General features: G+C 62.3%; 1 protein-coding gene across 1 annotated transcript; it reads right to left on the bottom strand.

Moving 5' to 3' along the window:
• Window positions 1-9,029: 9,029 nt before the first annotated feature.
• On the bottom strand, window positions 9,030-9,677 carry C5H14orf132 (chromosome 5 C14orf132 homolog). Its single transcript, XM_054715397.1, has 2 exons — window positions 9,606-9,677; window positions 9,030-9,254 (listed from the first exon to the last, which is right to left on the bottom strand). Exons 1-2 carry the CDS (start codon window positions 9,675-9,677, stop codon window positions 9,030-9,032), a joined length of 297 nt encoding a protein of 98 aa, XP_054571372.1.
• Between the last annotated feature and the right edge of the window lie 2,740 nt (window positions 9,678-12,417).

Genomic DNA, 12,417 nt, shown 5'->3' with positions numbered 1-12,417 from the left:
GGAGGGCGGCCTGGCCAGTGCGGAGGAGTCTTTGTCAGAAAAAAACCCCAACTCCGAAGGCGCCCCCTCGGCTGCTGGAGCAGCAGAGCGGGGCCGATGCCCGGAAGACCCGGAGCCCGAGCTGGGCGGTCCTCAGCCCGCGCCCCAGGGCCCCGCGGCCCCCACTTGCCATCTTCCGCAGAAGCTGACTGACTCCCCGCGGTGAGCACTTCTCCCCGCGGGGCTGCCCCCGAGGTCGCCTGCACGGCTCCTCCCCGCTGGATCAGCCGCCTCAGGGCCCCGCCCGCCACCCCCAGGCCCACGTCCGCCACCCCCAGGCCCACGTCCGCCTCGAGGCTCCCCTCGTCCCGCGCTGCCTGAGGCCCCTCAGGTCAGACAGTTCTGCGCCCCAGGACGCTGCAGCCTCTGGGTGCCTCCAGCTGACTTCCGGGAGGGGCGGGACTTCCGGGCGGAGCGCGGAGGGCGGTGAACTGCGAGGAATCCGTGGCCGCCCCCTGCTGGCGGGTGGCGGCAGCACAGGGAGCAGCCCAGCCGCCAGGTGGTTGTGTTCACCAGGATGGCCCAGAGGCCCGTCCTGCCCCTCAGCTGAGGTCCCAGGGCTGATGGGCTCCGGTCCGCGGAGAGGAAGTGGAGCAGTCTTTCTGGTTCTCTTTTCGTCACTGTCACTCCCCAAGGAGGGACGCATTCCCGCGCTGCCCTTGCCGAGGGAGCCCTGCTGGTGAGGGGGGAGGGGCCTGGTTCCCAGGGATTCCACCAGGAAACGGAGCGGCGTGACTTGGGGCTGAGCTCAGGGCAGGAGGCAGGGCTGCCGGGAGCCTGAGGAAGAGGAGGCGCCGGGCGCTGGCGGGCCGCTTTTCGGTCGGTCTGTCTGTCTGCCTGTCGTCCTTCAATAAGACAAAGCAGTGATGCCCAGGCCCGCGGAGAGGAGGCCCGAGGGCTGGGTTCAGCCCAGGACCCCCGCTTACTTCGTGGGGCAGGTCTGGGTGCACGCGAGGACGTTTTGATCCGTTGCCTCTGCCCCTTAGGGCCAGTCCCCGTGTGGGACCGCAGCCATGGAAGGGCACCCCTTCGGGTTGTCTGCTGGTGCCTCCAGTGATGGCCTGCCAGCACCCAGCCCAGCGGGTGCCTTGGCCTGTTCACGTTCCTGATGCCACACTGCCCCCTGCTGGCTGCGGCCCCTGTGTTTTTCCAGGTCGGGGTGAGAGATGGTGCCCCGGGGGCAAGTTTTAGGAATGAATGAAATGCGCTGGCGTTTTCTGGACCAGGCAGGATTGTGAACGGGTTTCTAGACGGTGAGCGTCAGCTTGTTCTCTGAGTCTATGGGCCACGCTCTGTTTTGTTTATCGTTTTGTTGTGAGAACACTTAACGTAAGATCTACTCTCAGAGCCAATCGTAAGTATACAATACAGTGCTGTAATAGACACTATGTTTCTTAAGACGTCACAAATATGGCATTATTTAATTATTTCTTTTGCTCACGTATGTGCCCCAGGTATCGGGACTCGTGCGTGGCACACAGCAGGCGCTCAATCAGTGACTATTGAATAGGAGAGTACAGGAGGTTCAGTTTTCTTTCCCAAAAGCTGGAGACTTGGCCTCTGGCCTGGGCTGCCTGCCCGCTAGGGAGCCGCTCCTCAGGTTCCCTCACCCTGGCCCCAGGCCTCCCACTGTCCACACTCACACCCTGTTGTCTCCAGCTGACCTTGGTACCCCCGCCCGCCCACCTGCCCAGCCTCCAAAACAATGAGGAGGGGCCCTGCCTGGTTCCCAGAGCTTCCCAGTGCCCCGCCCAGACAGGTGGTGGTAGGGCCGGCAGGTGTTGCTGGGAGAGCGCCAGCCAGAGGATCAAAGCTGGGTTGGAAAGTGCTTTGCAGCACCCCGCAGGCGCTGGTCTCCGTGACCGTGGTAGTTGATGTTATTTGTGTGGTTTGCAGAAAAGGCCCCCGCAGCGGCTTCTATAAATATTAATCACCAGGCCAGCTCCCCGCAGGAGCCTGAGTAGTTGGTGTCCGATGAGGCCCAATGGAAAATTCCCCTCGGGCTGGGCTCCCGGTCACTGGGGGCTCGTCACTGTCCCTCTCTCCCTGCTCTTCCCGAGCCCCTCCAGGCTCTGGCGGCTCCCAGAGGTGATGGGGAGTGGCATCCGCCAGGCCTGGCTGCCTCTGCCCTCCCAGCTCCTCCTGTCTCTAGATTCACCCACCGTGTGAGGATGAGGCTGTGCCATGCCTGGGCTGGGCATCGTGGGGACACAGGGTGACCCCAGGGGGTCTTTGCCAGGGCCCCGCGGCCCCCACTTGCCATCTCCTGGGACGGGCAGGCTTGTCCAGGAGAGGGGAGCACACCCGCCCCTCCCCCCAAGCGGCTCCTGGTCCAGAGGGAGGAGCCGGCTGTCTGACAGGTTATTTATAAATTTACGGGCCAACATTGCGTGTGACAGTCTGCTCCGGGAAACCCGCCCCAAACCGTTCAAACACCCAGACTCACTGGCAGCGGCAGGTAGAGTGATCCTAAGCATCCGTGAAGCCAAAGGTTTACTAGGAATGCCAGCTGGGGGGCGGGGCGCAGAAGGGGTCAGTGTGGAGCAGGGGCCGTGTTTGGGAGGGTCTGGCCTCGAGGTTGCCTCTGAAAATGTGAACAGCAGCACTGGGCTGTGGCCGCCGCCTTCTCCTGAGAAATCTCCCCTCTAGCTTTCTTCGTCCTTTCAGAGCAATGCTCCTCCGTCTTGAGAAGATGGGCTGTGGGCTGAGGGTACCTCGGCTTCTCCGAGAGCTTCGTGCTGGGCAGGGGGACCCGGGGCTGTGGGCTCCAGCGGGGGTGGGGAGGGAGGGCGCGTGGAGAGGGAGGGGCAGGTGGAGAAGGTCTGAGAGGCAAAATCGGGAGTCACTGCTCAGCTTCCTGCCGCCTCCCTGTCCCAGGCCCAGCGCATGGGCACATCCCATTGCACCACACTCCCCGATCGGGCATTCAGGACACTGCCTTGGCCTCCGGGTGCCAGCCTGGCTTCCTGCCCCCTCCCCCGCCAGGCCAAGGCTGGGGGGGTGGGGGGCACATCTGCAGCCCAAGGCTTCTTGGTCATAACACCCTTGACCTTGGCCCATGAATCTCGGGTCTGGCACACCCCTCCTGCCCTGCCCCCGAGGCGGGCCCCTCCTCCCATTTAGGAGGCCCAGTCTCTAAGCTGGGACCCCGAGCTTTGGGTCCAAGCTCCATGAGCTGCTCCTGCACATGCCACTGATCCAGGCAGCCCTGGGCCCCTCCGCTCCCGCTTCAGTGGGTCCTGGCCCCGTGGCGGACCCCCTTTGGGGGCCTGGTGCGGATTCTTTGGGAGGGACCTGGGGCAGAGCCCACTGCGGGGGTCCCTATGTGTTGCACATGAAACCCCTGACGACACTGTTCGTGCCCCCTCTCCACATCGTGTTCTGGGGTGGGGGCTGCTCACTGGCCCAGCACCCCCCTCCTGGCACGGCCCCCAACAGTCCATGCCCCACAAATGCTGAGGGGGCACTTACAGCCACCGTAATGTGGACACAGAGTCAATCCTGGACTCCACTCACCAGCGACACGGTCTTGGTGAAAACCTCTCCGTGCCTCAGTTTCCTCATCTGTCCAGGCGGGCTAACAGCATGCCAACCTGATACAGTGCTGGGAGCAAGGGGGTCACTGTGTGTGATGAGCTCGGGAGGGCACCGGACACCCAGTGAGGGCACTCACTGTCCCCGCCTGGGTGGACAGGTCCTGGGCGGGTCTTACAGCTGTCACTCATTCATTCATTCCCTGAATGCCCACCAGGTGTTTGCTGTGAGCCAGGCCCTGGGCTGGGCGCAGGGGCTGGCTCTCAGATGACTCAGAAGGGGGGCGGGGGTGGAACCGGGAGATGGGCAGGTGAGTAGCGCTCCTGGGATTTACTACAGGCCCAGGATGGGGAGGCGCAGGGGTGCAGGGGACCGCCCGGGGGTGGGGCAGAGGGGCAGCAGAGGGGAGGGCAGGCCGGGCTGAGTGTAGAGAAGGGCCGGCGGACCCCTCCTGGGGTAAAGCACAGGGCGGACTCGGACACGTTCCTCCGCTGAATGATCACAGCACAGCCACGGGGCAGGCCCGGCGCCGGCAGCCGGAGGGCCAGGTGCCACAGCCCAGCCTCACACCAGGAAGCCAGATGTTCCGAACCCAAGGAGCACGGGGGAGCCCACGCGAGAAACAGCCTCTTCGCCGCAGAAGACGCTCTCCCTCCCCTCTGAGCAGGGGCTGGGGCAGCCAGGACCGAGAACCACGGCTCAGATGCCTCCTTTATTCAGTAGGGGCTTACAGTCACCAGGTGACTATGGAAACATTAATAAAACACAAACAGTTCCGGAGCTCGGGGAGGAACTGGTATTGGAGGGCGGCTAGTTACAAGAACACCTTTTCTGTAAAACTTCGGGGAGTACAGAGAGGAGGTGGGGAGCCTACGATTGGGGAAGTAGGGGAGGGGGGGGGGGAGAGGGTCAGGAACGAGAGAGATGTGGGTTTGCCCAGAGGCGGTCAGGCACCCCATTCCACCCCTTCGAGGCTTTCCCACACGCCTGCTTCTGAGGTCCCTCAGGTCATTACTAGGTGGGGGCGTGGGTTTCCTCCCTCCAGGCTGAGACTGAACTCAGGCAGCAGCCGTGGGGGCTGCTTTGCTCTGAAGAGCTCACACTCATCCAAGGACTCACAAAAGGGGGAGAGGAGACCTTGGGGAAATACCAGTGCTGGGATCCCTCTGGTTTCCCAGCCTCAGCACCACGGGTGTTTGGGGGCCAGAGGATTCTGTCGCGGGACTGGTCAGCGGTGTCCCGGCGCCGGCCCGCTGGACCCAGCAGACCCAGCGCCGCCCCTGCAGGCTGTGAAGACCAGAACTCCTGCAGACAGCGCCTCGGTGCCCGGGGACAGTGTCGCCGCTGAGCAGCACTCGCCTGGCCCGCAGCTCAGAAACTGTGGACCCGGCCTGTCTCCTGCTGGCCTGCCTGGCCTGCCAACCTCCCCACCCTCTGGGAGACTCCGTGTCCTCGGGGGTAAAAGTGGGGGGCCCCTGCGCACCAAGTCCCGGGCCGCGGTCAGGCCTCTGGATCGTGGGGACAGTGAGGGGAAGACGGCTAATGAGACAGAAGGACAGACGCTGGTCACGGGTGCCGCTCAGGCACAGGGAGGGCTGGGGAGGAACGGGGATGGAGCGGTCAGGCAGGAGCCAGTTCAGGTGGGCGCCATGCACTCAGTGCCTCCCAGGAGCCGGCCCCTGTCCCAGGGCTCCCTGCCCTGATTAGGTTCTTGACAAAAACGCTGACTTCACAGGGACTCGGAACAAACAGCGCAAACTCACACCCAAATGCACGTGGTCGGTGTGTGCATCCCGGCCACGCCAGCACGCTCCTGGACCCGGTTTTCTCAGGCTGGGCAATCCCTCCTCCCCTGCACCCCACCTCCCACAGGGAAAGGACATGCAGAAGGTGGAATCTCGGAGCGCCTCGCAGGGACAGCCTGGCCTCGTTTCCTCTGCTCCTGGGCTCCTTTCTGCTTGGAGATGAGACTCCGGCCCTCGGCCCTCGGGGCTCTGCTGACCCATCCCCTCCTCCGCCCCTCTCACTGAGTGACCAGGTCAGGGCCGTGGAGCGGGCGGGGCGGAGAGCTGGCCATTCCGCTCTGGCTGCTCCTTGGCCGTCCGTCCCGTCAGCCCAGCCCACTTGCTCCGGGGACCGTCAGAGGGCCTCTGCCAGGACGTGGCTGGCGAAGGGGCAGCTGACAGGTGGCAGAGAACAGGATGCCGGTCCCAGGGCTGGGCTGGTGACCCAGGGTCCCCCCCGTGCTCCCCTGGAGCACCCAGCACGCTGGGAGGGGGTGCCTGGGCCAGGTGTCCAGCCTCGACAGCTCCCACTAACCTACTGCGTGGCCCCCGCTGCCCTCCCCAGAATTACAGGCCCTCAGGCTGGGGACTGACAAACGCACACCCAGCTGGTCCCTCCTCCGGGGCGACGCGGCCCAGCCGGAGGCCGGCCTGGGACAGACCATTCCAGGGGCTCGCTCTGGAGGGTGTGGACGCAGGGCGACGCCAGTGGCGAGAGAGGGGGGCGGGGGTGGGGGGTGCCCAGCCTGTACCGCCCGAAGAGGAGGCCAAGCGCAGCTCCTGAGCTGAGGGTTCCAGGCACAGCGGCCTCAGCTGCACAGCAGAAAAGTGGGACAGTAACGACGACCAGTCCTTTCTCCGAACCCCCACTCCTGCCCCAGGGAGGACCTTTCTCCACACCCCCACTCCTGCCAGACGGAGGAGATGAGATGCACACAGCACACGGCACAAGGCAGATGCGGCCAGACAACAGCGGGAGGAGAATGTTAGTAACATCACCACTGAGGGTGGAGGGAGGCCTGCTCAGGCCGGGAACCACTGCGGGGCAGGAGCCAGGAAGCATCGGGAGGGCGGCGCGCCTGTGTCCCGGGTGGGGGGGAGGGGGGAGTCACCTCTGCCCAGGCCGCCCATTTAGAACGGGCTGCAGATGGCCTGTCGCTGCCCCAGCCGAGGGACAGCCGGCCCTCCCTCGGATCCCCGACAATGCTGACGTCTAAAGGAGATGTGATCACCTCTTCCTGGGGGGCGGAGGGGGTCAGGGGGTCTCATGTGCCTCTTGACCTTGGCCTCATGGAAAGGGGGAGGGGCAGCGTGACAGAGCAGGAGCCGGCAGAGCGGTCACCGTGCCCGGACCCCACAGGGGTGGCATCCCCTAAGGGCACGCCAGGCTATCGTGTCCTCCGGCCTCTCCACCGAAGCTCTGGTGACGGGACTCACCACCTTGCACAGCAGGCACTGCTCTGTTCAGCGAGGTGCCGCTCACACAAACATGGCCCGGTGGGACACCTACAGCTCGCAAAAGGGAAAGGGCGTTAAAATGTGCACAGAGAACATTCCAGAAAATGCAGGACCCTTTCTCCGAGGAGCAGCCGCTGCAGAGGCCAGCCCCACCTTCTCAGCACTGGCTCCTCGAGTCAAGCGGGGCCCTGGGCCCCTCACCCAGGAGCCCAAAAGGGAGTCCCAGGCTGGGGTCTGAGAGAGCACCTGCCCTGCTGGGCGGGGGTGGGGGGGCTGGGGTGCAGCAGGAGGCCTGAGCCCTGGCCGGAACCCGCATGCCACCCGGACCGTCCACACCCTTCACAGCGATTCTGGCTGCTGGAGCCTCACCCTTGGGGGCTCTCGGGGCTCCCCTCTGCATGCATCCTGGGAAAGCCAGACTCTGGGGGCTTCTCCGGCCACACAAAGAGGCTATGGTCAGCTCTAAAGAGGGGGCAGGCTCCAGATCTCCCCGCTGCAGCCTGGCAGAGAGAGGGCCCCACTCCCAGGAGCCGGAAACTTCTCCTGTGGCAGCCACGGCTGGCCTAGGCCACACCTTGGGAATGACCTCTGCACACTCAGGGCTGGTTTGAATGTGCCCTGGAGGGGCCACCGGCCACTGACAGCGGCACCACCTGGTCTCCCCATCCCAGCTCTGACCCCCCGCCTCGGGCTAAGAAAGGCCTTCCTCATGGGCCCTGGGGCTTGACGGCGGGCACCCCGTGGCTGACAGCCAGCCCAGGCCCCAGGCTCAGGGCTCCAGGCCCCAGGCCCCAGGCCCCAGGCTCAGGGCCCCAGGCCCCAGGCCCCAGGCCCCAGGCTCAGGGCCCCAGGCCCCAGGCTCAGGGCTCCAGTCCCCAGGCCCCAGGCCCCAGTCCCCAGGCCCAGGCCCCAGGCTGGTGTTGCAGAGAGCAGGGCCCTGTCAGTGGCTCCAACATCCCTCTTTCATGTCACGCCAGCTCTCCACACCCCTGACCTAAGTGGAGCTAAGCACTGCGGGTGGCCGCGTGGCCGCATGACGGATGGGACCAATAAGGGCCGGCGGCCATGGGGCAGCGCTGTCTGGAGGTCGGGCTGGTAACCCCGTTGCCATGGCAGCTCTGTGCTCACCTCCCAGAGGTGAGTGGCTGTACCCACTGAGCCACACTGGCCAGGGCGCATCTCCATCTAAGGATGAGGACCCTCCCCGGCAGCAGAGCACACGGCAGAACTGACTTGACAGTGTGGGTGTCTGAACGCCCTGCCCACCTGGCACGACCCCGAGGGCGGCTGAGAAGGCAGCAGCCAGCGCGAGGCAGGGCTCAGCGAGAGCCTGAGCGGAGTCAGGGCCGTCCCTCCGACCTGGCCCCTCCATGCCGGCCGGCGGACCGCAGGCAAACGGCACCGGCCCCCACCGCACCGGCCCCCACCGCACCGGCCCCCACCGCGTGCGGGGCGGACAGAGCCCTGCTCGCCTCCCATTCTGCGGTTTCGCGGGGAACGACGTGCATCTTCACGCGGGGCCTGGACCCGGTGGCAGATCTCAGTGGGAAGGTGCCTTCTCCTCTTTTCAGAAAGAAAAACCCACCAGCAGGTGAAAACCGCCACCGAACCCCCCCCCCCCCCCCCCGTGTCACCAGCAGCCTCCCCCTCCTTGGGGTGCCTGCGGCTTTGGGGTCTCCTAAGGGGCCGGGTGTCTGGTGACAAAGGGGTCGTTTGCAAGTCACACGAGGAATATTCCAAGGCCCTTCAAGCGGCCCCCAGCCATATCCCGGGGGCTGAGGGGGGTGGGGACACTCAGGCTCTGAGGGGGCTCTTGCCTGGCACCCCACCCCCAGGCGTGGCGAGTTGGCATGGAGACCAGACAGCGAGGCGGCTATTTGCTGCCGGGGAGCCATCGCCCCACGGTGTCTGTGCCGGGAGCCCAAGGGGCGATCCCTGGAGTCTCTTGTCCTCGGGAAGCAGTTACACGACGTCCCCACCCTGCTCCTCGGCGGCCTCGTCCCATCGTGCCCAGGGGGGCTGGGCGCTCGCACGCAGGGGCTTCGGGATCGGCCTGACCACAGCGGGAGGGATTTGACATGAGGGCCGCTGGGGGCAGTTCCAGACGCTCCGTCGCTGCCCCTGGGGGGGCCCTGGCCTGGTGGGAACTCCTGGCTCTGGACCGTGGGTGCGCCCCAGGCCCCAGCCTCGCCCGCAGCGGGTGCGGGGTGCCCCTCAGAAGGTGAAGGCGTACACCACCCCCACCACCACGATGTTGCCCAGCGTCGCTATGATGGCGATCCACAGCAGGACGGCGTCGTTGGAGGAGCGCGGGGGCTCCTCGGGCGGGCCCTGGCCGCCGGAGGCCGCGTGGATGTTGGTGGAGGAGTTGAAGAGCGAGTACTCGGTGCTGAAGTCCTCGTTGGGCGAGTCCATGAAGGCTCCTCCCATCATGGGCAGCTGCGGAGAAGGAGAGAGAGAGTCACCGGGGCCTGGGGCTCGGGGAGGTCGGCCCACCCCAGGGACTCGGCCCATCAGCCCCCCCAGCCCACCCCGCGCAGTCCTCCCCCGCCCCCCAAGGGCTGCTCAGCAGGAGGCGGCCTTTACTCCCCAAGTGTTCCTGCCGAGGCGGCGAGGAGACGGAGGTTACATAACCCCCCAAGCTGGGCGCCTCCGGAGAAGGGAACAGAAAAGCCTTTCAAAGGGAAATCTTCAAAGCACGAAGCCAGCCCAGCCCTCAGAGGAGGCGAAGCGAGAGAGTGGGCCTTGGTGGGCGGGGGCTCGGTGGGGTGGTGGGCTTGCGGGCCTCACCCTGGGTCCACCTCCTTCCCGAGGAGCCACCAGCAGGCCCTGGCTCGGCTGCAGCCCGGCCACAGCAGGCATCGTGTGCTCCTGGGCTGTGGGTCATAAAGTCAGGTTTGTACGGGAGTGACAGGCCTCCTAGGAGCCAGGAGACCAGGGTTCTGGCCCCACCAGAGCCGTTCCCCCTCTCCAAGCCTCGCCCCCTAGGGAGTGACCCCCAGGGTCAAGGCCAGTGCTCAGAAGTCCTTGCCAGGCCCTGCGACGGCAGCTGTCGGTCACAGATGCCCAAAGGTGGAAGCCTGGAGGGCGAGGGTCGTCAGATAAACCTTAGAGGAAACCTCAGAGAAAAAGCGGGCACCCAGTTAAATTGGAGCTTCGGATAAACAAAATACTGTGTGTGTGTTTTTAGTATAAGTCTATCCCAAATGTTGCATTGGACATAATTTGGTAAACATTGATACGTGCCCAGCCAGTGTGGCTCAGTGGTTGAGCGTCAGACCCATGAACCAGGAGGTCACCGGTTCCGTTACAGTAGATCAGGTCACATGCCTGTGCCCTGACCGGGGATGGAACCGGGACCTCCAGGTTCATAGGTTGCCGCTCAACCTCTGAGCCACGCCAGTCAGGCCGGATCTTGTTAATTTTAAACGAATTCCGCTGGGAACTGAGGAAAGACGTGGAAGTTCCCCAGAAGATAAAGGGCCATCCAGGGCGGTCCCCTGACCGGGTCTGCAGGGGAGGGCGGAGCCTCAGGGGAGAAGCAGGTACCAGCTCCCATTCCTGCCTCACTGGTCAGCACAGGCTCCTGGAGGCAGGGCGGGGGGAGGGAAAGGGGGGGCGTGGAGCGGGGGGTCATACCAATTCTACACAGTCTCTTCCGGAAAGTAGAAGAGGACACTTCCCACCTCATTTCAGGGAGCACTTCCCACCCCGTGCTAACGATGCCAGCATCACCCGGCCGCCGAAATCAAAGCTATGACAAGAAGCTGCAGATCCCTGGCCCGATTCCACACAGACGAAAAGTGGACACAGATACTGGCAACGAGAATCCAGAGATACAGAAAAAGGATGCAGGCTGCCTCCACATTCAGACATCAACGGCTGTGACTCACCACACGGGCAGAAATAAGAGGGAGCCATGCATGGTCACCCGGTATATGCAGAAAACGCGTGACAGAACTAAACACACGTTCCTGGTAAAAACTCTCAGCAAACTGTACGTGGAAGGGAGCGCCCCACATCGGATAAAGAACATCTACAAGAACAACAAACAAACAAGCAGCCCAGAGCTAACATCAAACTTAAAATATATTTTAAAATGAATGGTATTTCTATATGCGAGCAACAAACAACTGGGATTCAGAAAAAGTCCCAATTACAAGAGCACCAACATATAAAACAGTAAGTATAAATCTAACAAAATATGTATGTGATCTATATCCTAAAAACAATACAATATTGATGGAATAAATAAAAGAATATCTAAATAAATGCAGAGATTTACTATGGTCATAAGCTGGGAGATTTAATGTTAACATGTGAATGTTTCCCCAGTTGGTGTCTGCATTCAGCACCACCCTAATCAAAACCCTAGCAGGCGTTTTTATACATATAGACAAGATGGTCCCAACGCATATACGCAAAGACAAAGGACCAAGTCTAGCCAAAATGGTTAGAAAAAGAAAAACAAAGTAGATGAACTCAAAGGACTTTATTTCCAGACTTACTCTAAAGCTACGTTCTCCCAACAGTGTAGTGTTGGCAAAAGAGAAGGTACACAGATCAGTGGAGCGGAGAAAAGGGCCCAGAAATAGAGTCAGATAAATATGGCCAATTGATTTTTTTGTTTTTATTTTTTTGTTGTTGTTAATCCTCACTCGAGGATATTTTTCTATTGATTTTTAGGGAGAGTGGCAGGGAGAGGGAGAGACAGAGAGAAACATTGATGTGAGAGAAATACATTGATTGGTTGCCTCCTGCATGCACCCAACCAGGGCCAGGGAACCTGCAACCAAGATACATGCCCTTGACCGGAATTGCCCTTGAGACCCTTTAGTCCTTGGGCCAACGCTCTATCCACTGAGCCAAACTGGCTAGGGCCAATTGATTTCTTTAAAGAATTGTGGTTGGAGGCCAGAGTTACTGCTCTCCATCCCACAGAGCACAGCACAGCCCCTGACACACAGAATTATCCGGCCCCAAAGGTCAATGCTAACGCGGGGGGAGGGCCGTCCCCACCTGTTGCTCCTGGCATGGGATTCTGTGACATCCCAAGAAAAGAATTTTCTGAGACGTGCACAGGAGAATGAGCGTTCTTATTTCTGTGGAATCCAACCCGAGTTTCCAAGGTTTCCTTCCCCTCAGTCTGGCCGAGGAGGAAGTCCTGTTTGCCTCCATCGGGGCGAAGATCAGAGCCAGGGTCCCGAATTTCCTTTATGTGTCTGCACGGTCCAATACGGCCCCAAGGCTTCCCCGTGCTGTCTATCATTCCATTGCACGAGGGGTCCACAGGCCCACATAACGAGAGAGAGAGAGAGAGAGAGAGAGAGAAGAGAGAGAGAGAGAGAGAGAGAGAGAGAGAGAGAGAGAGAGAGATCCTTTATTCCCAAATTTCCCTGTGCTTGTGGTGGCCATGCGGAATCTGGCCAATGATCTTTGTTCCCAGGTGTGACTGACAGGCAGGTGCCTGCTCGCTGTCACCCCAACATTACTGGGCATACGTCTGTCTTCCCTTTGTTGGGTCCCAGTGTTTTGCGGGCACAGGCCGTGGCTCTCTGGGGAGTGCAAAGTTGCAGCTTCCCAGCGAAGCTGCCCGAACGGA

The sequence above is a fragment of the Eptesicus fuscus genome, chromosome 5 (genome assembly GCF_027574615.1).
Source record: "Eptesicus fuscus isolate TK198812 chromosome 5, DD_ASM_mEF_20220401, whole genome shotgun sequence".
Lineage (NCBI taxonomy): Eukaryota > Metazoa > Chordata > Mammalia > Chiroptera > Vespertilionidae > Eptesicus > Eptesicus fuscus.
The sequence above is the reverse complement of the archived record's forward strand: the minus strand, read 5'-3'. Positions and strand labels throughout refer to the sequence as shown.